Raw genomic sequence first — 27,016 nt, 5'->3', positions numbered from 1 at the left:
CGTGTACTTTGAAATACAAAAAATCTGAACCTGAGTACTAAAATTTGTTTAAATAAACTTAATTATAATTTATATCACTCCATATCGTTAATTTACTACAAGACTGTCATAACTCAAAATTGAGCTGAGTACTAAAATTTGTTTAAATAAAAAGTGGACGATTACGATAGAAAGGAAAATAATATAGTTCTATGAAGTAATTTCTTTAGCCGCATTAAAAAATTCCGACATTAGATTATCAATCGATATCTAATACAAATAAATGATAGTATTTATAAAAAATATACATACCCATGATATTAATCCCTACAGAAGTTGCAGTACTGCTTCCACTATTGTTTTGTTGATTTGTGTTATTCTGTGCAGTCAAATTTAATGGATGCAGAGGATGTGTAGGATCGGTATAATTAGTTAAATATGCTCCAAACTTGAGTTGGGCTTCAGTGCTATCCATTACAGAAAACATCCAATCCCAGGTAGGTTTTAAACATTTTTCCACAAATTCCTTAAATATAAAGTATATTTTTATTGCAAAATATATTTAGTTTGGTTAAATTAGTGTGGAAACATGACATTGACAAATGTTATAGGTGTTCAAATTTAATTTTTTAAATTAAAGAATTAAAAAACTACGACTAACCTGCAATTGAGTGGCTTCTTCGGGTTGAATCTTCAAAGAGGTTTCAATATCATTCATAATATTATACGCCAAACTACTTAAGAGTTCAGAAATTTGGCGAACAATTATTCCAAATGCACGTGCTAAATTGCTGGATGTTGTGGCCATAGTATGCTGTTCTTGTGGAGGTGCAGCTACGGCGGTACTTGCTGGTACCGTTGAACGGCGCAATGCCATTGGATCTATAAAAACTAAACTGGAACCAGCTGGCATTCGTACTGAGGACCGAGCTGTATCGCGACTTCGTATTGCCCATTGCATTGATTGTGGAGCTAAATCACTACGATTATTAGAGTTAGCGCTACGACGCTCTAACTGATGATCGGCATAAGTAAATTCATCATCGTCATGATCATCTGTTTCCCCATCTTCGGAACCCTCCTCTTCTTGAGGTGACGAGTCACCTGATTCGTCTTCAAGGAAAAGAACGCCAATATCTGTAAGGGTAAAGAACTTTAACTCTTAAACACCAAATACATGTAGGCATAAGTGATGCTATACTAAAATAAATAGAATTAAATAACTATGTATACATACACTGAAAATAATCCATGAAAAAAAATTTCGTAACTACTTTTTTCATAATATATACGAAAATTTCGTGTATAATACGAAATATTGTTTAATCAACCCCTTTTCTAATTTTACGAAAGTACGAAAACCTGTCGTAATATCTTTTTCGTATATATTAAGAAACTTTGTTTTCTTTTACAAAAATAATTTTGTTAAGACATGTAATATTTAACGAAAGTAACGAATTTTTTCGTAACAAAATTAATTAGTAATATACAAGAATTATTTTTGATTTCACAAAAAAAAAAAATTATTTTGTTACGAATTTTTTTGTTTTTTTCGTAATTTTAAGCGAGTTAAATTAAACGTAATTTTAAATTTACAGGAAATTAGCTGCCTAATTTCCTGTAAAATTGTTTGTTTTTTTTTTAAAAACATAGAAATTTGTTTTTTTTAATTCAAAATCTTTTTCTAAATTTACATATTATTTTAAAAGAACTAACATATTTATGTCTTTAAAAAAAAATCGTAAAATGAAATTTTTTTTTCTAAAATTATATAAAATTATTTTGTATTTTACTAAAATATTTCGTACAATTTCGTATATATTACGAAGGAATTTCGTGGTGCGAAACCACGAATCATTTCGTACAATGTACAACATTTTTCGTGTATATTAGGCATGGATTATTTTCAGTGCATATATTAAGAAACATTGTTTTCTTTTACAAAAATAATTTTGTTAAGAACGAATTTTTTTCGTAACAAAATTAATTAGTAATATACAAGAATTATTTTTGATTTCACAAAAAAAAAAATTATTTTGTTAAGATTTTTTTTTTCTTTTTTTTCGTAATTTTAAGCGAGTTAAATTAAACGAGTTAAATTAAAGCTAATTTCCTGTAAAATTTTTGATGTTTTTTTAAAAAACATAAAAATTTGTTTTTTTTAATTCGCAATCTTTTTCTAAATTTACAATAATTATTTTAAAAGAACTAACATATTTCTGTCTTTAAAAAAATTGAACAAAAATCATTAATGAAAGAAATGGTTCCAGAACTATTGCAAGGAATGAGTACTGGTTACCTAACATTTCCCTAGAACTAGTTCCGAGGGTGACAAATTCTAACAAAAATCATTGATTAAAGAACTAGTTCCAGAAGCGTTCCAAAGAACGAGTGTCGACTCTATAACGCTTCCTCAGAACCAGTTCCGAAGGTGACAATTTCGAACAAAAATCATTGGTCTCAACGCCAAAGTAGAACCAGTACAGGCTATAATCGTGCGTTCTAGAACTAGTTGTGGAACTAATAAAATTTTTGCTGGGATTTTACTAAAATATTTCGTATATATTACGAAGGAATTTCGTGGTGCGAAACCACGAATCATTTTGTACAATATACAACATTTTTCGTGTATATTAGGCATGGATTATTTTCAGTGTATGTATATGGATTAGGGTGGCTCTGTTCTATAGCAATTAAAAATGTATAAAAATAAAAATTTGAAATTAAAAATATTTTCTCTGTTCCAGAATATGCTGCTTTCAGCCAGAATTTTTTCCTGTCAAATGCGTTGTTCGTATATGGGTCAACATAAAATAGTAGCATCAAGGTGGTATGGATGATGGCTTAGGAAAAGTGTGTAAAATAAACAAATTTAAAAATAATAAATTTTACAAATACTTTGTATAACAATGACTATTCCTGTAATTTTTTCCTCCATCTTCAGAAATAATTGTTTAAAACCCTACAAAAATATTGTAAGAAACAAATGTAAAATTCCACGCGAATTAACAAAATACTAATTTTTTCTCATTTAAAATCTCGCGGGCACAATAATGGGCACAAATAACAATAGTCGGTTTTATTCATAGTGGCCACATTACTCTAACTAGACAACTAAATTTATAAGCTTATGTTTATTTTAATTCATAGTGCCAAGATTAGAGTTGTACTTAAAAACAAGTAATAAATGAGTTCTAAACCTGTTTCTGATCCAACTGTAGCACCGGTTTGTACACTTCGTTGTGCATCTTGATTACTTTGATTATCGTCTGAATCTGACTCAGTTTCCGGTTCATTAAACGTATATTCGTTATCACTTTCGTCATCTTGAATTCCTTCTTCATTACGACTTGCTTCTAAAATATCCTCATCTTGATTGTTAGCTCCACCCTCTCTATTCGGAGTTTCTTCACTTTCAGATGCATCGCGCAAAGCTGAAAACAAGAAAAAATATTTGTAAATAATAACAACGCTTGATCCCGTTAAATAAGTCTACCGATAATACCAATCCCATCAATGCCATAATTCGGTTGGAAATTAAATCCTGTTGCTTGCTCACTGTTTGCTTCATGGACTGCAGATGTTTCGATAACTGATTCGACGGTCGATGACGGAGCTAATGGTTCCACGCTAAACAAGTCATCAGAATTCTAAGAAACAAATAGAAAAAGGATTTGATTAGTGAAGTAAAAGACACAGAAGGACATTGACTTACATCCATATTCGATGATGATATAAAAGGAGCAGTTGGTCGCACAACACCTAATCGTACTGGTGCAATGAGGGCTTCCGATACTTCGCACAATTCCTGAATGGCAAGTTTGTGCAATGTCTGAAATACTTTTACGCAACTTTGAATGTGCTTGTGTGGCATTGACAATGATTTGCGACGTTCGGGATTCGGAAACTTTTCCATATTGAAAATAACAAATACGCGTGCTACAGATCGCACAAAACGACGAGCTACTATTTCAGCATCCTCCATGCGATCAGCTACAGAATCATTTTGCATTTCACGTACAAGAGTCATAAGCAATGTATCAAGATGATCTGCAGAACATTTGACAAATATATTGTGCGTAAATTTATCGAGCAATGTGGACCCGTTTTGATTTTGCAAGTAAATGTTATAGTTTTCAGCACTAGCACCATCAATCGAATTTGGTGGTTGTTGAGGTGTATTTTCGCATTTTTCCGCTCCCGTCATTATCATAGCACGAACAGCATGCCAATCGATTAGCAAACGCTCTAAAGCCCGTCGCGCGAATTTTGGCGGCTCCAGATCATGATCCGGCATATTGACATCCAAATCAATCGAAGTCGAAGACTTACGTGCTGACGTGCTTCCGTTGCTAGAGCTTCCAGCATTTCCGCCAACATTGCGTACTCTAGCATTGGCTCTATATTGACGCTGTTCAACAGCTTGACGTCCAACTGTTTGTATTAGGAATAGCAATATAGACTCGCCTTTAGCATTGAACTTTGTCACGAGATCTGTACAGGATGCTAACTTGCAGAGAAGTGCAAATCGCTTGTTTTGATTACCTGCTATTAGAGCTTTGCACTTACACTTCTCCCAACAATCGCAGTAAGCAGTAGGCGATGTGCGTTTTAATTTACAATCGTGTCCTTTATGACAAACTCTGGCACACTCTGTGCAACAGCACAGTGAATCCGTAAGACCACAGGTTTTGCATTCAAATATGTTCTGATTTATATGATCAGCGCCAGTCCAAGTGAAAGAGCAAGTGTCATTATAACAGATTACGTGTAATGGTGACTGATCGGGTGGAGAACCTGGTGGGAAAATCATTGCATCCTTCATAGCAGTGTCTTTCTCCGAAAGTGTTAGTATTGTGTTTAGTATTATAAGACCCGCCTCATAAGCGCGGCTATATACAGCTAACATAAATGGGGTTTGTCCCTGGGCATCTTTACTACTGAGTAATTGGTAGAGATACGGTCTTAGTGCTGGGCTTGAGCACATATGCTGAAGTATAAGTGTAGCATTTTCTCGTCGTTGAATGGGATCGAACACGTAGTTTGGCGAAGAAAGTTTCATTGAACTTGAATTCGAGCAACCTGCAATAATTTTTGAAATATCTTCTTCCGCACTATTACCCATTACGACATCGTTTATACTTGCACTTGAAGAATTAGTATTCGATTCTATAGTCCAAGGGGCCATGTAAACGTTGCTTTCCTCGACATTTGCTGCCCCTGGTGCTGAATTCCCACCACTTGAAGTCGATTGCTCCATGTCTGTGTTTATTAAACGAGTCATCATCTCACGCAAACTTACTGTACGGCCCTCGCGCGTTGAAGAAGACGCCGAAGTGTTGGTCATAGCTGACGAAACGCTTGGAAAAGCAGATGTTGAAGGTGCAACATTAGACACTGATGCACCAGCCGATGCATTTTCTATAACAGCGGAAACATTTGTGGAAAACACAGATGTAGCAGCTGGGGATGAACGAGATGTTATACCTGTAAAGTTTGTGGTTTTCTTTTCATCTGTATCTTTGTTCGTAGTTGGTGAACACATAATTGTGCATGCGTGGAAAATATTCCGAGCTCCATCGCATCGTTCTTCTAAAACAGCTAAGATGTCATTTCGATCTTCCTTTTCCAATCGATTCAAAGCTGCAAATGCATTTTTAACATCACACCGCAAAATATGCGGCATCACCTTTTGCGATTCGAATAACAGCGCTGTCATACAAACTTTCGATTTTTGGTTACTGCTGTTTAACGATGAAGCCAAAGAAATTGTCGTCATTGCTACCGTCTTTACTGGAGACAGATCAAACCATTGAGGGTCTTTTATTGAACCAACGCAATCTTTGGCCATTGGGTATAATGCTCGATTACCATCGCGTAGTATAATTGTACTAGTATTACCGCTGCAATCATTATTACAAATCATTGAAATGTTGCTAGGAGACGATCCAATGAAGGAGCTACTGTCTGTTGGAAACTGACAATTTTGTTCCTGTTTACTGTTGTACAGGTTGTAAAGACTATAGTGCAGTTTGTTACCGAGCTTCTTTACAACATGTATGCCCCTCAAGTCTACAGCGAGTGAAAGTAACTGGAATGCAGAAGGGTCACTTCCATGACTAATATTTATTTTTTTCGGCTGCTTTTGTAGCCAATCAGGACCTCTTGAAGTCATCGCTGTCTTATAGACTTGAACATCTTCACGTCGAAGTAGACGACACTGCTGCCAATCGTCCTCCTTACCTTCAGTTGGCACCGCTCCTCCTGCTGAAGAAGACGCAGATGTGGTAGCAGCCATTGACGATTGTCCCGATGTCACCGGAAATCTAACGGCAACAAATTCACCATCCACTTTAAGGACTTTACCGACTGGACCAATTTTATCTTCAACGAATACAACATCTTTTAATTGCCATAATTCTTCATCGTTTTTGGCATCGACGTTGTCATCTTTGGTGGCCATGCGTTTAGTTCTTTTATGAGAAGTAACACTTCCTGTATCACTGCATGTACTTGAAGCCGGAGAAGGTGGTGGTGGCATATCGATTCTATCTGTAGTCTCTTTATTTGAAGAACTACTTTTTGAGGAACTCGAACTTTGTCCCGTCAATGGTTTAGTAATTTCTTTGTCTAAAGTAAGTGTGGCGGTACTTGTTGAAGGACTGGTGCCTGGTAGTTGTGTTTTGTCGTTGCAAGGTACTGAAGTTACATTAATAATCTTGAACCGACAAAAGTCATTTGGATCCCAAACGGAATTGAGCAACTGACCAACCTTAGGAACGCCATTTGCACAGGTAAAGCCGATCGAACCTGTCTGATATTTTGGACACTTTTTCATAATAACCTGAGTGCCTACGCTGATGTCCGAGGCAACAGCCTTAAAAGGTTTCTTGGCTTTATTGCGATATTTCTCCCACAAATATCGACGTTGGTCGAATGGTAGGACGCCCCACCAATACACATTGTTATTTTCAGTACGCACTGCCGTAAACAATGAACAAACATTCACTGAAACTATTGGATCCATAACAAACTCACTAAACGATGTAGCAGCATGTTCCAACTTGGCTCCAATATACCCTAATTGTTCATCCATCCATGTTGCGACCCGATTGCTTTCAGTTACCACTGTGCAACGAATAAAGTTAGCAGAGATCAATTCAATTTTCTCCGTTAAATTGAGAGTTAAAGTTTTGGGATGAAAAATATTTTCAACCTGAAGCGTACAGATTATTTAAATTTAATATAATACAAAAAAAACTTGTATGGTCTTGCATCGGTTACCTCTGATTTATATGGTTCTGGGTCAGCCCAGCGCCACTGATGAAGTTCTCCAACATCAGAAATTCCAATAAATTCTGAATAAATTGCAGCAATCTTTTTGAATTTTAGTGTATTATTTTTATCAGGCCACGGTTGCAACTCTTCTGAAATCCAAATCGGGGAACTCATCGTTGTGGGGTCCTTCTTTTTTGCATCTGATATAAAATAAAAACAATACCTTAAATTACAATAAATGCTTTTATATATCGATATATACCTCCTTCTTTATCCCAAACATAGTCATCTTTATTAAGCCACCTACGAGGTACATAACATTGTCTATCTCTCCAACGACTAAAAGCTTCTCTTTCTGCACTGACTGATGAAATTTGCGCAGACAAACTGCTAGCTCCAGTTAAAACATTGCTTCCCGATCCAGACGCTCTAGTTTGATTACTATCGGAAGAACCCGCATTTGACTGATTACGTTCGCTACGTATGCGATCAAATAATAAACTAAGAAGGGGCATTTGCTTAAAAAACGTTAAAAACATTTAGCGGGGAATAGAAGTTTGGAAATTATATATGTACATACATATGTATGTATACGCACTTTCTTTTATTCCCCGCTATTACAAACACACAGAATTGGAAACTTACTTTCTTATGCTTGAATAGTTACTAAATATTTCTTCTGTGAAGAGCCCATCAGATGGATCGATTATTACACTATTGTTGTCTCCATGAAACCCATTATCTAACAAAGATATTAAATCTTCAGGGACATAATTATCACCCCCCTCTTCAGTGTCCTCGGCATCTTCATCATCACGTGACAGCAAATTATTAACCGCCAAATTTACATCTAAATTTGTGCGCTAAAATTTAAATTTTACATTACGTCAAAATTATTTTCAAATATTTTTACAATTTATAGAACATGTGGCTATAAAAACAACATACTTGTAGTTCCCTTATAATTAAATTTCTGCTTTTTCCTTGAAGTACAACTTCTGCCTGCGAAATCAGTTCTTCAGGAACATATGTGGCTGGAACTGTTACAAGCGGTCGACTTGAAGAACTACCTCCAATTATTACGCCAGTACTTCTAGAGCCCGATCCCTGACCACCAGAACTTGATCTACCTGTTGTTCGCATAAGACGTGCTCGGGATCGAGCTAACTGACGCGACGATGATGGAGCTGATGCTTTAGAATTATTTGACGCATTTGTAGTGTTGTTGCCACTAAATGAATATATTGAAAGATAATTTTCATATGTATATTTATTTATTTGAAAGGAGATGACTTATTACAATATTACTATTACCTTTTTGAAGCATCATTTTTACTTAGATCTAGACGTTCGGTATTAATAGAAAATGCAACACGAAATGCTTTGCCATCTTCCAATAGGACGCCAATATGATTTGGTCCAATTACGACTTCCTTTACTGGAATTTTAAGTTGTTCAAATATACGATGTGTTCCAAATCCAAACTTATTTACTTTATCGGAAACTTCCCGTAGTCTAAAATTATTAAAATTCATAGAAAAATTAATGTTAGTAAATTAATTTCTTCATAAATTGAAAATTAAAATAATATAAATGTTTAAACAGACAAAGCATAAACAACAAGAAAATCATATTCTACTATACCGAATCTTATATACCCACCATCAAATCATATATCGAAACTTGTATGGGGACATCTGAAATCCGAAACCAATCTTGCCCATTTTTCAATACCAAACAATAAAAACCAATAAAAAGTATTTATAGAAAATTTTAGTTCTCTAGTTTCTTCTATCCGGACAGACGGACGGGCATGGCTAGATCGTTTATAAGAATCCAGAGAACCATTATACCCCCATTCTTCTTATGGTGGTTATAAAAAGTGAAAACTTATGAAATGACCAAAACACGCAATTTTCGGAATATATCAGAGAGAATCTCCTATTGTATTGGATTGGTCTAATGAATTTTTGTTCATGGAAATTATATATGTACATATAAAAATTGCCAAATCTGTTCTTTTTTCAAGAAGATACGTCAAAGTAATCACGGTTTATTTAAAATATTAAAAAAATTTATAAAAATACATTCATTTTTCAAAATTAATAATTATATCCTTCACCTTCGTAAGAAGAGTATAAAATATACAAGTGTGTCGTTCTGTTTGGAAATTAGTATTAGTTTGTAAGTCCTGAGAGCTTCTCGTTTTTCCCCTTTTTCGGAGAATTTTGAAGATTCTTCATTTAAAATGAAATTAATATATGAATTAGTGCAGCTAAGAATATGTAAAATTTTGGATAACATGATAAGCATGGTATGTACATTAGTATGTAAGGGAAAAGTACAAATGTAAACTTAGTATTAAGAGCTATATGTAAAACTTAAACTTTTGGATAATAAATTGAATTGAAAGTTCTGTTTGTAATTTCTACAATATAAAAAATTTCCTCAACAAATTATAAATTAAAGTATAAAAAACAACAATCAGAAAAAGAAGTTATATTTGGGTAATACAGCTTATATTTGTTTGAGGGTGGTAATACAGTTGTATGTATTTCTTTCTGTGTAATACAGCTTATATTTGTTTGTGTGTATGTTATGTGTGACATGTGTGCAGTGATACAAGTCGAAGCAAAATGCGGATTGTACTAGAAATATAACGGTTTTCACTATTTGGTAGTAAAGTACCCTTGTAGAATTGGTAAGTATGATAGGTGTGTGATTTACATCAAAACAACAACAAAATGTATTTATTTCAATATACAACGCTGTATTAGATATACCATGAAAAAAGGTCTAGTATATCGGCTAGATATATTTATCAATAAAATAAACAGCAGTGTGCCACACCGCCACAATTATTCTAATTTTACTCTTTATAAAGTAATAAATATAAATTAACTAAAATACAAAACATAAAAAAAATTAAAAATTGTGATCACCAATAGATGTTATTGGATATATAAGGAAAAAAATCAAAAATATTTTGTAGCAGTTTCACTAAAGCCGAGTTTTTGGTTGATACTGCTGTTGTTGAATTGGCAATTATTGGCCCTGTATAATTCGGCTCGTCCCGGATGAAGTTTTGTCTGTGAAAATTACAGACAGAACTTAAATTTCTCTTTGTTTGCAATTAAGATGTCTCCCTGCAATTGGATTCTGGTGGTAATATAATGAATGTTGTAAAAACCTCCAATGACTGCTAAAATCTAGTTGAGTTTAGATATGTATGTCAATTCTATTTTACTGATTGTGTAATAAACTTTAAAATTTCACATTGAAATTAATTTCTGTTGAATTCAATTTATTTTTTTCTTAATAACATAAATCCGCTATTTTAACTAGTTTACAATAAACAATTAATGTTCACGTTTTCTATATTTTCTAATAGTTTTTTATATAATACCAGCTATACCCTGTGTGCTTTGCTACCCTTAAAGCAATGTAAATAAAAAAACACTTAACGATGTTGAAAATTCTTACTATAATAGTTTTCACATATAATTTTTTTACATATTTTACGTTCGCCAATTTATCCAAATGATAATTTAGATTTTAATGTAAAAATATGAATAATATAATTATTTCCCAGATATACGAATATAAAAAATATGGGAGTTGCCAAGGTCCCATTGAAAGTCCGCCCATTTTTCTCTAAATGGTCGCATGAATGTCACAGTTTTTCATGTAAAATTTGAATTTTCTAGCTCTAATAGTTTCTCAGATATATTTTATATTTAATTCATATGGGAGGTTTCAATTTATTACCCAAATGTTGACATGTCAAAGGATTTTTGCTCAATAGTTTCCCAGACACACGATTTTTTCTATTTTATTCATATGGGAGGTTCCAACCACTCCTAATAAAAGTCCGCCCATTTTCACCAAAATGTTGAAATAAATGTTAAATTTCTTCGTTCAAAATTTGAAGATTTTAGGTCTATTAGTTTCCCAGATAAACGACAACTCCAAATGTTCACATGGACGTCAAAGTTGCTATTGCAAAATTTGAGAATTTTAGCTCTAATAGTTTCTAAGATATACGAAATTTTCTATTTAATTCATATGGGGGGTTCCAAGCCACTCTAATCATAGTCACCCCTTTTTCCCCAAAATGTTCAGATAAATATTTAAGGTTTTTCGTGCAAAATTTTAAGAAGCTAGCTCTATTAGTTTCCCAGATAAACGAATTTTTGTATATTTTATTCATATGGGAGGAGCAACGCTCCCCATAGGTAGTCCGCCAATTTATTACCCAAAATGTTTACATGGATGTTAAAGTTCTTCGTGCAAAATTTTAAGTGGTTCCGACAAAATTTGAAGGCTCTATCTATTTTCTCAGATATACTTATTTAATATTTTCTTCATATGGGCATTTCCACCGAAAAGTCCACCGTGGCTCAAAAACTAAAAGTCATCAAAAATAAAATTTCAACTTCTATTATTATAGAAAAAGATTCAAATTTTATTAAATTAAAGACCCCAAAGCTTTTCTTAACCACTATGATGAGAAATCGGAATTAAAAGTTACAATAATATTTCAGGCATATTTTTGCACCTTTAGTAGCATTTGCTTTTAATAGTTTTTATTATTTTAAAGGCTAATATTTAAATGGACTTTTATCGGAAAATATTTGTTGGAATAATAGTTATCTTAAAACATACAAATATAAAAAGATAAAGATCCTTAAAAGGCAAATTTTCGGTTTTCTTTCATAGACTTTTAAATGTCACGTTCGTCACGTTGAAACAGGATTTATCCCGATAACTTTTTAGTTGGCATTCAGAAGTATTCAAAACTTTGAATCTAAATCAAGTTTAGTATATAGAACTCAATTTAAAAGAAAAAAAATAATTCTAAGCGGGGTTATTTTTTATAGAATTTCAAAGTCTGTCACGTCACGTCACATTACATAAATTTTCTCAAGTGCAACCTTCGAATTGTGAAATATTGTTATTTAAAAAGATGTGATATTTATGCAATTTATTCAATTAGGTGATAGTTGTGATTTTTTAGTTGATAAGTCGAAGAAAAAGCACAGAAATTCAACAAATGATATTTTTAAGAAATGTATGGAAAAAAAGTGATTTTCGGATATCGGCTTTATATGGGCGTTATGACCGATTATTGTATTATCATCAGAAGGGTCAGTAGTTGTACATTTTAAAGTTTTTTTGTGTGTTTGTATTATCAGTATGGCGAAATTTTAGTTATATATCCAAGTTTATGGGTATATCAAATCATGGACCAATTTTTAAAAAAATTAGGATGAACGATTTCATGTATGTTTAACTTTTTCACAGAACTTGAGTTGAGGAAAATATATGAAAAATTGGATGGATTAAAAACAAAATTGTTGCTAGCATTGTGAATGTTGCTTAAATTGACTGTTTTCATACAAATAATATTTTAACCGACAGAATTCTACAGGTTAAACGATAACCGGAGGTGGAGTTAACGGGGCTAAGAGTGAAAACCGTTTATGTATTTATTTTTTTTCATTTTTTCATTTATTTATTTTCATAACATGTAATATAAGCCTAAGAGGCCAAAATAAAAATATTACATAGCAGTAACAATAATACCTGAATACTTAAAACTATGTATATTAATACAGTAAATAATAACATTACTATAATTCATTCAATAGCTAAAATTAAATTTACCAAATTGATCAAATTGGCTCCCCAGCCAGGAAAAAAAAACTTATATAAAAAGGTACAAAGGTCCAATTCAGTAGCAAAAGAGTATATGAGCCAATTTAGGTATTGATTAGTAAAATATCAGTGATTTGAAAAGAGTCTTAAAAGTTTCAGTCGAAAAGCATTATTTGAATGCGAAAATATTCTTAAATCAAAAGGTAAGTGATTACACCAACGTGCAACCCTTATAAGAAACGATTTTTCAAAAAAAAATTCGAAGATATTCTCGATATATAAAGCTGCGGGTTTCTTATAGATCACAAAAATATAAAGGAACTATATAAAGGCAACGGTCTACGTACCTTAATTACTTTGTAAAACAAGACTAAATTTCGATACATAACAAGTTCATCAAAAGTGCAGCCAAGAAATCGAATAAAATATTGAGAAATATGGTCACGACGTCGAATATTATAAATAAAACGTACCACCATATTAATCATACGATTAACTTTTGCATAGAACATGTACCAATAAAAACTTCAAAAGCGTAAAAAATATGTGACATTAACAAAGCCCATGGGCAAGTACATATTCAAAGAATAAATCCGGCGAAAAATTCCAAAAAGTCTTGAACTTAACATATCAATATGATTAGAAAAGGAAAGTTTTGAATCCAAAATGACACCTAAGCATTTAAGTTGATCTACAAAATCAATACAAATTAATGTCAACAAAAAAACGATCAGTAGGACCAAACATAATGGCTTTGGTTTTGGAAGGATTTATAGTCAATGAGTTAAACAAGGTCCACTCAAGGACCCGTTCTAAGCCAAAGTTAATGTTACTCACCAAAACGTCTTCAAAATCCAAAGAGCATTTAAATAACAAAAAAACATCATCAGCAAATAAAAAAGTATCACAAATTGTAGAGTTAACAAAATAGGGTAGACTGTTTATATATAACATGAATAAAAGAGGTCCTAAAACAGATCCTTGAGGTACCCCTGACGAAAGGAAACGCAAACTCGAACTAACCCCATTTAAAACTACAAACTGTGATCTGTTAGACAAATAAGAAAATATAAGCTTACAGGCAGAACCAGAAAAATTAAATTCATCCCTAAGCTTACATATCAAACTGTAATGGCTTATAGAATCAAACGCCTTCGAAAGATCAAGAGAAATAAGAACACTGTAGTTGTTGTCATTAGCATTCTGCCTAATAGAATCAGTTAACGATAAAAGTAGGGAAGTCGTATTAAAACTCCTACGATAAGCATACTGTTTTTCATAAATAGCGTTAGATACTAAAGAAAGCATTTGATCTTTCATGATGTGTTCAACAACCTTCGATAAAACAGGAAGAATTGAGATAGGACGAAGATCACCAGGACCATGAACAACTCTAGACTTTGGAATAGGAACAACTCTAGCTATCTTCCAGTATAAGGGAAATTTAGAAGTAGTCAATATATTATTAATTAGAAAAAGTAAGTGTTCTGATATTAAAGGATAAATCAATTTGATAAATCGAATAGGTATATTATCAACCCCAACTGACCTCGAATTAACTTTTAGTAAGGCGTCACACAGTTCACTTTCATTAACACAGCGAAAAGAAAAGGAGTTAATCAAATCACCAAATTCAACGAAATCGTGAGAAGTAGTTGAATTTACAGATACAAAAAAATCATTTAATTGATTAGCATCTCCCTCATATGTGCTTAAATTATCACCAATACAACCAGACCCTCTTAAAACTCTCCATAAACCTGCTGAGTCCAACCCCTCGAATAATCTTGAAAAATGTTTCCTTTTAGCCTTTCGAATTACACTTTTAGCCCTATTGCGAAGTCGACAAAACGTTTTCCAATTCAAAACAGAACGATTAGATAAATACGCACGATAAGACAAATCTCGAAGAGAAAGAGCAAGCCTAATATTACTGGAATTCATCCAATCAACATCATCATACCTAATTCTCTTTCTAACAATAGGAACACAAGAAAAGAGCAAATTAGTGAGATTAGATATAGAGGAACATTGGTAGTCGACATCGCCAGAAAAGAATTGTGAGAAATCGAAATTAGACAAGATGAGAAATTGATGGGCATAGCATTTGATCAGAGAGATATACAGAAGAAATATCACTTACTAACCAAAAGTCAATTAATGAAGTGGAACCGTGCGCAATATCAAAGTGCGAGGGTCGAGAATTATGAACTAATGACAAATTACATCTATGGCATAGCGAACGCAAGGCACAAGACTTTGCAATGTCAAACATATTACAGTTGAAGTCACCAACAACAATAATGTTTGAATAAGAAGAAATGAGATTATGATGAAAACTTTCAAATGATCCAATATCCCCACGTGGTAAGTAAACCACACCAATAAGAAAAACACTATCATTGAAGCACAATTCAACAAATAAAGACTCACAAACGCCAACATCTGAGATTTTAAAAACTTGTTTGTACCTGATCTTACTAGATATATAGATCCCAACACCACCACCTCTTGTAGCTAAACGATCATTCCTGCAAAACCTAAATCCAGGAATCTCAACAGACTGACTAGAAATATCCGGCTTAAGCCAGGTTTCAGTAACCGCAAACACATCCAAAAAAGAATGATTTACAAACGATCTCAATTCATCAATTTTTGAGTAAGTAATTTTTGTTATAACAATAACAATTACTTTGTTGCAGATGTAAAATTATAAGAAAAATAGAAAAAGTAAGCTGAAGTTTTATAAAATTAAATTCTTAAAAATTAAAAAAAAAATATATAAATAACGCACAGCCGAATATAGAGTTCTTTTATTCAACAATTACTGATAATTAATAAGCGCTATTAAACAATTCACAAATTTGGTTTATTTCATGTATCTATGTATGTAAAGAAAAACTTCATAAAAGTCATTATTTAATGACTAATTAAAATAAGTCTAAAGAATTAAATACTGCGATATTCAATCGCATCAAATGTTCAATTGGAACTCGTGGTAAGAGTAACTATACATGTTTTTAGTCATTTTCTCAATTCATACATTCTAGTGAATAATATTAAAAAAATGAAACACGATGTTTGCCATTTCTCGATCCTTTTGCACTCTGGCACCGATTTTAAAGTATGAAATGTAAAATTATTACGATAACGCGATGTTCTTGGCAACTTTTTACACTAAGACAGGGATGTTTATTATGATTTCCAATTAATTTCAATGAAATTAAGCAAAATAACTTAATTTGAATTGATAAGCATTTCGAGTAGATTTTTATCGAAATCTCGGAAGTACATAATTTTGTTCGGTCTGAAAGGCTATTATTTTTTTATTATAAAAAAATAAAGAATAAAAATTAATTTTGTTTTTGTATAATTATGAATTTACATAGCTAAATGAAAATTGGCACATAGCTTCTCCTTGCCATTATTAACGCGTTGACGTAAATGACTGCTATAGACGTCGAGCACGGTCGCTCGTAGGTGCAAATAACGTCTATAGCCGTCACTTAGAGTTATTATTATTATTATTATTATTATTTTTTTTTTTTTTCAATATTTATTGCACTATAAATCGGAGTATATTTTTTTTAAATCTGTGAACATTATTTTAACAATATTATTGTTTTATTATATCAACAAAATTTTTGATAAAAATTTATAATCAAATTTTTTAAAAATTAAGTGTGCATCTGGGTAGATTCATAATTTTTTGTGTGAGCGTCAAAGTTAATAACTTATGACAAATGTTATCCGTACAATCTATATTAAGATTTGAAAATATTAGTGCAATGGAAAAATAATGCACTATAGCTCGAAAACAACTATGTAATAATATGCAAAAATATTCTTGAAATAAAATGTAGGAAATTCAATTCTATAAATTATAATAACATTAAAACGTACGACACATAATAAACAAGATATTCGCTAAAACAGATTTTTGTAAATTTGATCCTCAGTATCTCGGTTAGCGCACACGATATTTTCGGTGACTTTTACCCTTTACTAATTACGCTAGAATAAGCTGTGAACCAATTTTCTTTTGGCTAAAAAAAAATCTGCAGTTTGCTAATTTTTTTCCAATTTTCAACTGCAAATGGTTTGCCACAAGAAAAATCTTGGGAAATTTGTTTTTTGACCGGTATTATTCAACCCAGCATTAGCTTTGGCTCTGCGCACAAACTAATCAGGGAATATAACTTTATGAGCTGCTTTTCTGTTAGAAGTGTTCGGTGCTCTTCTAGAGGTTTCTTCGACTTATAATGCCTTAATAATATCAATTAGACCTTTTTCCTTCCCGATCCAGGTTTTCTTAGTCAGTAACTCAAAATAACTTTTAAGTAGTTTTCTTTTTGAATCAAAGAATTTGCAACAAAATGGCATCGATTTGTTGTCGCATATTTTTGCATATTTTGTTATGCATATATTTTGCATATTTTTAACATTTTTATAGCATATTTTTTAATTTTTCGAACACAAATTGTGTTTTTTGTATTACATATTTTTAAAATTAAAAAAATTTACAAAAATAATTGAATTTAAAAAAATGTAAACAATAAAGAAATATCTATTTAAACTCCTTTGGACAATTTTTCCAGTACCAATAGGTGAAAAGTTACACTCATTTGAAAAAAAAAAACCATGTATGACCAAAATGTCAAACTTTGATCCCCTCTAACTCCGGCAGTACTTGACCGATAAAGTTCTTGACTTATGTGTCTATCCATAGTACTGGTGCAAATTTCATCCAAATCAATTTTTTGAGTTGGGTCACTTGACACTAGATCGTGATTCTGTTAAATTTTAACATTAAGCAGTACCCTGTCATCAAGAACCAACATATTTGTTGTCAAAAACTTAAGTTCTAAATATCTACAAATATTTACTTAAATACGATAAAAGAAAAATTAGTGTTAATAAATAAATTTCACAAGGAAATATTTTTTTGGTGCATATTTTCCACATTTTTAGTGCATATTTTCCATTTTATAGCGCATGTTATAAACGCATATTTTTCATTTTTAGTGCATGAAAATCCTTGCCTTGATGATTAGTATAAATATTGCGTTGCATAACCGGATACTTGATCTCTTAAATTAAGCAAAAAACATATCTAACAAGTAAGAAATTATAGTTGGGCGAGGCCGACCATATAATACCCTACACCTGTAAAAAATAAAATGTGATTTATTTTTCATAATAAAGCATTTAAGTTGAATTGTACCTTGCCTTGAATTATACTTAAGCCATTTATTGTTGAACAAAATTGTGGACATTTAAGTAAAATTTTGAAGGAGGCTTTGTATAGGGGCTAGGGCCAAATGAGGGTCATCAAGGCTAGTATGGAACTTGATATTGCAGCTTTTTGTCGAGATACCTATTCCGCGGGTTCAGTTGTATGGGGGCTAGGTGAAATAACGGACCGATGTTAACTATTTTCAATAGGCTTCGTCTCCGGTACCATAGAAGATCATGTGCCAAATTTCATTGAATTATCTTTAAAATTGAGACCTGTAGCCTGATTACAATGTTTACAAGCCCTATTCGGGGGTTCAGTTGTATGGGGGCTAGGTGAAATAATAGACCGATCTTAACCATTTTCATGATCTTCTTCGTCCCTGGGACAATAGAACATCATGTACCAAATTTCAATGAATTATCTTCAAAAAATCGACTCAGAAAATGATTCTAAGCCGATTGGTATACTTTAAGGTATAGGAGCAATATTATTGTACGTTACAAACATCAGCACAAACCCAATATACCTTCCCCACTAAAGTCGATTGATTACCAGCTGAAGCCTCCTAATTCGACTCGCAGTTGTTAAACTGTATAAAATGAATATTTTAGAAAAGATAATATTCTTTTCGGAGCGAGAAATATGGAGTCATGCTAAAAAATACACTTTTGAGTTCACAAAAGTATGGAATCTCTTTAAAAAGTATTATTTCCATTTAGCATAGCATTATTAAGTATAATTATGGGATAATCACAGTCCATTATTCCCTCAATTTATCAATTTTACTAAATTCCGATAGATTCAAGTAATTTATCGATGAAATTATTTTCTAAAAAGGTTTTTATATGGGGGCTAAGGTGAACTGATACTCACAAAATTTCTTGACAGGAATTTTGTTTATTTAAAAGACATATTGGTAACAAGTGAATTATGGGTGGTCAATTCGTTTTCCGACGGGATTTTGTATTGGGGCTAGGGTCAATCATTACAAGAATTGATAGCATTATTAAGGCTTACATCTGCATATTTTTGTTAAATTACTTGTAAAAGGTTGACACAACCAAACAATAATTTCTTCGAACGTGAAGGAATGATGATGAATCTGTTCTTTTTACTGATTATTTAGTTATGTATTCGTAGGTTTTTTAGACCCCACATTTAGAGGTGTTAGTCGGGAACTATCAATCACATCTGCTTTCGAGTTTCCACTAACTACAGAATTGGTTAGGTGATCAGTTATTTTAACATAGGCTTATCCAAGGAGGAAGTCAATTGACTCCTTGGAGACATTAACAACATTTGTTGATTACAAATGGACAATTTCCTAAGAGTTTTATTAAAAAGTTGCAAATGTCCCCATCTCTAGACTGCTTAAGAGAAGTAAAGTGACGACTGCCTTGAAATAACTTGTAATGTTTAAGTAACGACTGGATTCACTCTGCATTATAACGAATGCATTCGGGACTAATAACCCAATACATATGTATAAATAAGTGAGAGTCAAACAGGTGTTTATACAATGGTGAAAATTATGTATTGAGTTCTTGTCGGACTGCTGGGCAATGTTAAAACTTTTTTGTCCTTTGGGTATATACATACATATGCACATACGTTTGTTATCAAAGACGGAATTTTTATATTACTCCTCAATTTGTTATATATTTTTATATTTAGTCCTTTAATTCTTAGCGGAACACAGGGCCGCAACACTCATTTTCTATCTGACGACTCCAAATTTTTTTATTGTGGAAACAAAAAAATCATATTTATTTTGGTAGTTCCTGAAAATTTGTATGTGTAGTTTCCAGATTGTCATCAAATTTGTAACAGATAGAGACTAGTATTTCTACGAAAATAAGGCAGCTCGACTTACCGGTCCTATGTTTGGCCTTTATTTTTTTATTTTAAAGATCTATATGCACTTAAAATTCAAAGAATTGTACTGGCATAAACGAGACCAAATTGTAAAAGATAAAAATTTACAAAATTCTTTCATCTATATACATTAGACCGACTCACAAAAAATGCTGATTGAGTTACCCCCCTCAAAATATTCGCTGTTATGTAATATGATGTTACCCATAATATTTTGGGTTTAGTGTTGTCCGTTTGTGAGCTGGACAGTTTTCAAGAAAATATCCTATGAGGGACACAATTTTTCATGTTCAATTCAAAATTTTACCCAGTTTCAAAAAATCTTTGCTTTGTTTTACGATGGTTCCTAAAATATTTTTAGTCTATCGATGGCCGTTCGTGAGCTGGACCGATTACAAATAAGTCCCTTTTTAGTTATTTTTTTTAAATTTTACAGTTTTTTCTTAAGCAAAATATACAATTTGTGGTATCATTTGAAAGGTTTTTTGAAGCCGCGTCGAGTGGTGTGCAAAAGTGTACACAAATTTTATTTCTATTAATGAATAACCTAAAAATTTAAATATTTTGGAATATGGAAATTATGAGCAGACGGCTATTTATGATTAATACATCATTGGATGCGGCTTTATAACCACTTTCAAACGATATCCCAGATTGAATATATTTTTTAAAAACAAAACTAAAATTTTAAAAAAATTATTTAAAAATACCTTTTTTTAAACACGTTTTTGTCTATACAGAGCTTTTTGAAGTCCTATTTTTTTCTATTTTTAACATTTCAGCTTATATTAAAGGCCCGTAAAGACATATGAAGCTAAAAATTGCCTTGCATATAGTCTTAAGAATGGAGCAACGCCTGTTTTTTTACCTTTCAGCTAATTTTGATGTCCTCTAAAAACCAATGAAGTTAATAATTGTCAATCATTGGCAATTATGGCCAATTGACGTTGGAGCTTACCTTAAAACATTTAGAATTAAAATTTTTGCACTATGGACGGAGAATTAACAGGAAAAATAGGCGTGGAAAATTTGTTTTTTACATTTTAAATAATTTAGAAGGCTTTCAATGACCTAGAAATATGAAAATTGACATGCATGCTGTCAAGGAGAAGATGAACACTGAACTGGATTTTTGATATCCGCTGTTAGGGCGGAGAGGTAAATGTAAAAAAAAGGGACCTGGGAAGTGAAAGAAGGCTATACTTATTAGTCTCTAGCTTGATTATGCGGGCAAATTCAATTGATGCGAATCTGATCAAAAAGGCGAAACTCTTTATTAGGGACGAGACAACAATGGCACTCAGTTACACAATTAATACTGTTGATAAATTATAAAATAATTGTGCATTACTCTGGCCCATAATGCATAGGTCATAAATATGAATATAATTTGAAAAAAATATTGTGGACATAACCTATAAAGTTAGGGAACTATTTCTTTGAAATCAGAAATAGGCTTCTAAAGCGCTAATATAGACAGCGGCTTATTTTGTTTTCAATATTAAACCATGTATACCATGTGTTGATTCTAATGTATTGCATCAAAACATAATTAGCTATTTTATTGACAAAAAATAAAACATTTAAATATTAAAGGTAAAAAGTCCAATTTATCCATTTTATATACGCCTCTGTCGACTATCGTAACAACTGGTAGGTTTTACTATTAAACAATTTGTTTATTTACTACAAATAAAGCGCGTTGATAAAATTTTAAAAATGTTAGATAGGGCCGTTTATGATTTAGTTGACGATATGTAGATTGTGACCACCAATTTTTTCAAGTTTTATTCATATTTATGACCTGTGACAATATCTGATGTTATGGATAGACAGACATTGCACTATGACTATAGAGTGATTCTGAAATAAAACATATAACAGCGTATAAGCATATATTAACAGTTTATAAATAACGCAAAAATTATGAAAAAATTGTTATTAATGCGATCTATATTAAGATTTGAAAATTTTAGTGAAATGGAAAAATAATGTACTATAGGTTGAAAATAACTAATTATACCTATGCAAAGATAGTCTTTAACTAAAATACGGAAAATTTAATTGTCAACAGAAATGTAGTATTGAAATCGTGGAAATCACAATAAGCAAAATAAATGGTTTTTGTAACTTTTGACCCCTAATACCTCGCTTAGCATACATGAGATTAATGGTGACTTTTCGCTCCTTAATTGAGACCCCAAGACGAAGTCCTCTTTGTTTCATAAAGTTATCTATATAAATTTCCCCAGTTTGCTAATTTTTTTCGACTAATTTTGTTGGGCTATTAAAACAAAATATATTAAACAAAATTTGAACTTATAAATGTCTGTTCTATTTCGTTAATAATTATTGAGATTATTTGTATTCTATTTTCATTTATTACCCTTTGATTTTGTAAATACATTTTTTATTTTTCTTGCCTGGCAGAGACAGGCTTAAGGCTAGTGTAGTTATAATATCTTTATGAATTTTAAATGTTCCAAAAAATTTTGTTGGGAAAAGTCATGTCCTAGTAATTTGAAAACATTTTAATAAATCTTGTGTTTTATAACATGGTAAGAGGAATTATGTCTGAAACTAAATGATAGTGCGATAGTGATTAAATTTAAATTTTAAAGTATTGATAAATTTTGCTATTATGTATTTTGAAAACTAAAAAGTTTATAATAAAAGTTTATTTGAAAAAATGTTATTACAAATTTTATTCACTTTACATGTTTTCGGCGGTTAAATTCGAATGAATTGTCCATGTCTTTTTTTTAAATGGTCATTACTGGAAGGAAATTAGTTTAGAAAATCTCTATTCGGCTCTAATGAATTGTTGAAATAGAAGCTTGTTCAGAGATCAATATTTATAACAAATAAAATACTTAGCGAAAAGTATATTAATCATGCGGTTCTTTTATGTTTATAGCAATATTTGGGATAGTCGTGCAGACAATTGCACTGGAAATAAATAAAAATGTATGTCTATTATGCAGAATATTTTCATATATCTTAAATTTTTTTTAAATACTCCAAATATGTACCAAATTGTGGACATTTTGTCTTTGTTATAGATAAACTTTAAAAATCCTGCACATAAATAAATTTAATTAAAATATTTTTATTAAAATGGCGAAAATAATTCGAATTAAAATGGTACATTTAAGAACATTCTGCAAAATTCGATAGCAAACAAAAATGCAGCAATATTCTATTGATTCATCAAAACGTTGCACGGAAAAGTAAAAACGAAAACATAATGTTCTATTATGTACAAAAAGAATTACTAACTGCTTGAATATTTGCAAACAAAATTTTAATTTTTCTATAATTTAAATGCAATAAACGCATTACCTATTGAAGAGTAAAGACTATACAGACTATAGCAGAATGTGAAGAAAATAATCATTTACACAAACAAATATGATATGCAAATTCCTCTTCTACCAGAATAAACTAACGATTTTCAGACGTATGTATGTACATACATACATATGTATGTATATACAGCATTTATGTATTCATATAATATAGTTTACATAGATTAATTTATTAGTTTTACTAATTATATAAAATATATGAATATATTTACAGAATAGAGATTTTCATATTTTCCACGACTTTGGTGGATGTGTCCACTAAAATATAAACATGGAAATATGTCCATATTTTTATTCTCACCTGTCAATAAATTGCTCATCCGTTCCTGGTAGTGGTTGTAAAACAAACTGCATTGATGCCATCTTTACGATATTAATTAATTAGTTGAAACTGAAAGCAATATCATTGATTTACATTCCACTTTTTTCCAAAATTTTCATTTAAGAAAAATATGTTCTTCGAAGTTTTAACACCAGGAAATGTATGAAGAAAACACGAGCGATTCGTAATAGAGATCTGTGCAGACGAAATTTTACAACGCCGACTGTTCACTTTATAAACGACAGCGGCGACATAATATCAGAAATAAATAGCTAAAAAATTTGCACAAATTAAAAAAAATATTTTTGATTGTAGAATTTCGAAAAAATGTTCAAGAAAGTTTTATAAAACTTGCGATTATTTTCAATCCGACTTGTTAAAAAAGATTTTCGTTAACGTCAATTTTAATATCCATTGGCAGCTAGACTTAATAATCTATCAACGGAACCGGCGAAGTTCTCTGTTTCGCATTCAATCTTTTGTAGTGATGACAATTCGACCATTTACTCGTCAATCTTAACGATTTTACAACCAATTTCGTGGGAAAAAGATATTTCTAGCGATTTTTCCTGTGTTGCCATCGCCTACTTATAACAGCGATTTTAAAAAACAATAAACACAGCTAAAAGCACGGACGTCAAGACTGCATCGAAAGCTCCATATAATATGTATTTTCATTTTGGATATTTAAAAATTTAAACAATGAGATTTAGGAATTCATAGATTTATCCGCTATAACATTACAATTTAATAAATTGAAAAGTTTTACTAATCACTTTGGATGGATCCACTACTGTGGAAAAAAGGAAAGGGATTTTTTTGCACGGAAATCTTTTTAAACCCATATTCTCTGTCATTGCAAAATTACTAAAAAATATCAGAATAATTTCTTGTACTTTTCAGGAGAACACTGTAAAATACAGTACAAATTTATAGTAAAATACATTTAAAAATTTCTATATCTTCAAAAGTTTTGATCCGATATTTATGAAAAATTATTGTATCAATTTAGAGTTAAGTACGAAGATTTCAAAAATGCTAAAACATGATCTTTGCAGATTTTGAGATACATATGTATGTATGTACTTTTTCATTTTTGCCAGAGGATTGATTTTAGTTTATAAACATAAAACAAGCACAAACGTTTCGCCTTTGACGAATCTTATAAACCCTTCACCATAGTGTGTTTGAAAAAAAATTAATTTTATAAAATTTCAATTTATTTAATTTTTCCCAACTCTACATTACATTAGCGATAGCAAAACAAACAACAACAGCAAGAACGATAAACAAAAAAAATACAAAATACACAAAACAATGAAACGAACAAACATATACATATGGGGAATTTCGTATCAACCCACTAAACAATTTTTGCCGAATTCGTACCGACAAGCGTTACGAAAATCGTATGAAAGGTTGCTCGGAATTCAGAACTCTTTGTCTGACGAAATTTGGAAAAAGGTGCAGAGTTATCGGTCAGTATTCGGTACGAAATTTGATGTAAATTCCTGGGAAATGAATTTTCGACAAATATGATTGAAATCGGACAAATGTCTGATACCATGTCTGACATTCTTTCGACATTTCGTATGAAAGTCTGATCAAATATAAGAAAGTCTTGTAGATGTCGGATAAATGTCTGATAAAATGTCCGACAGTCCGTACAAAAGTCTGACCAAGTATAAGAAAATGGCCTGGCTATTCTGATCAACGTCTGATGAAAACTATTTTCATATACAGTGTCTCACATAAATATTCGAATTTATTATTTTTTATGAATTACTGTGTTATTTTATCATGCTACTTTAAAAAAAATTAGTATTTAAAAATTGTTAATGAAATTTTATTAATTTATATTATTTTTACGAAATACAAGAAAAAAAGTAATAACAACTCATTAATGGTTTCAAGAAAATGGAAAAAAAAACCAAAAAGGGTCGTTTCAGGTACTGCGCAAAAATATTCGAATTTTTTCTAAGAACTTTTTTAGAATCCTTAAACACGTGTTTTTTTGCCCATTCATTAACCCATTATGCAGGTAGTGGTTATATGGAATATTTAACATTATATTTTTTGGAAATTTGCATAATTATGTTGTAAATACTTCCTGTGTAAGCGCTTAAACTGTTCAAAGAAAAAGAGTTGATCAATTCAAATTAATAAATTAATTTATATCTGTATAATCAAGGCCGATCAATTAAATACATGTAGGAAATGTTTGATAGATTCCCATCGACAATATATTTTGTCATGGAACAAAGAATTCCATCGAGTATTTACCATTATCAAGTCGTCCAAAACTGCTGTCAATACAGGACGACAGAGAAATACTGATGAAATACCGAAGGAACCTTCATCTACCAGTTCCAAAAATTAACAACGAACTCAGGACTGTGAATAAAAATTAGTGTCGAAATTGTGCGCAAAGTACTCGGGAGCAATAATTTGCATGATCAAGTACCAAGGTGGAAGCCGCTCATATCGAAGTTAATCGATGTTAAGTGTCTTGACTCTGCAAATAGACCCATAAGTAAGAATATTGGATTCTGGAAGGAGGTTATCTTCGACGATTAGAACAAATATAATATTTTTGGCTCAGATGATCGTCAAATGATATGGCAAAAGCTTGGAGATGCCTTGGAATTATCTAACTTAAAACCAACTGTAAAGTACCCAAGTTGCTCTGCCATATTTTGGGGTTCTGTGTCCGTCCACGGTGTTGGACTGCTTAAATTTATTATTGTAATTATAGACTAGAAGGTCCACTTGTCAATTTTAGAGCAGAATTTGCATGCTAGTACCACCAAAATGGGGCTACAACCCATTCAATTTATTTTTCAACAGAAAAACGACCCAAAATACACGACCTGGTACGTAAAAATGTTGATCATTTACAACACTAAGTATCTTCTTTCATCAAATTTTCAATGGAGTTAATGTCTGGACTTAAACTCCATTGAAAATTTGTGGTTATATTTACAAGAACAACTTTTAAATCACTCATTATCCTCCAAAACCACCATACGGTTGCTTTGCATGAAGAATGGGACATAATAACGCCAGAACTATTCCATAAATTGGTAGAAACGGTCCCACGACGCTTAGAAGTTGTTTTTAAAAACAAAGGCTACTATACAAAACATTAATTTAATTTTAATTATTTATTTTTACTTCATAATGCTAATCTAAATATGATTTATACAAAAAATTCGAATACTTTTGTGAAGCTATTTTTTTTTTTTTTTTTTTTTTTAAAGTTAAATTAGTTTAAGTAAATTATTTTTTATACCCTAC

The 27,016-nt window shown here is 31.5% G+C and overlaps 1 protein-coding gene across 5 annotated transcripts in view; it reads right to left on the bottom strand.

The window, feature by feature from the left end:
- Nucleotides 1-24,179, bottom strand: part of LOC119602776 (E3 ubiquitin-protein ligase hyd) — a 28,793-nt gene extending 4,614 nt beyond the window's left edge. Inside the window, exons 1-11 of one of the 5 annotated variants that reach the window (XM_037954473.1) lie at nucleotides 23,699-24,179; nucleotides 8,572-8,772; nucleotides 8,206-8,488; nucleotides 7,903-8,120; nucleotides 7,520-7,758; nucleotides 7,264-7,457; nucleotides 3,695-7,195; nucleotides 3,476-3,629; nucleotides 3,180-3,413; nucleotides 641-1,092; nucleotides 292-505 (exon numbers count right to left, since the gene is read on the bottom strand). In XM_037954473.1, the coding sequence (XP_037810401.1) occupies nucleotides 292-505; nucleotides 641-1,092; nucleotides 3,180-3,413; nucleotides 3,476-3,629; nucleotides 3,695-7,195; nucleotides 7,264-7,457; nucleotides 7,520-7,758; nucleotides 7,903-8,120; nucleotides 8,206-8,488; nucleotides 8,572-8,772; nucleotides 23,699-23,760 (5,752 nt within the window). In that variant the 5' untranslated portion in view covers nucleotides 23,761-24,179. Of the gene's footprint in view, nucleotides 1-291; nucleotides 506-640; nucleotides 1,117-3,179; nucleotides 3,414-3,475; nucleotides 3,630-3,694; nucleotides 7,196-7,263; nucleotides 7,458-7,519; nucleotides 7,759-7,902; nucleotides 8,121-8,205; nucleotides 8,489-8,571; nucleotides 8,773-23,698 lie in introns of all 5 variants that reach the window. The other 4 variants (XM_037954472.1, XM_037954476.1, XM_037954475.1 and 1 more) reach the window with 4 other exon arrangements.
- Between the last annotated feature and the right edge of the window lie 2,837 nt (nucleotides 24,180-27,016).

The sequence above is a fragment of the Lucilia sericata genome, unplaced genomic scaffold (assembly GCF_015586225.1).
Source record: "Lucilia sericata isolate MDLA Ls3-8-SP2 unplaced genomic scaffold, ASM1558622v1 Contig000252F_arrow, whole genome shotgun sequence".
Taxonomy (NCBI): Eukaryota; Metazoa; Arthropoda; class Insecta; order Diptera; family Calliphoridae; genus Lucilia; species Lucilia sericata.
This window is presented reverse-complemented; position numbering and strand designations above follow the sequence as displayed.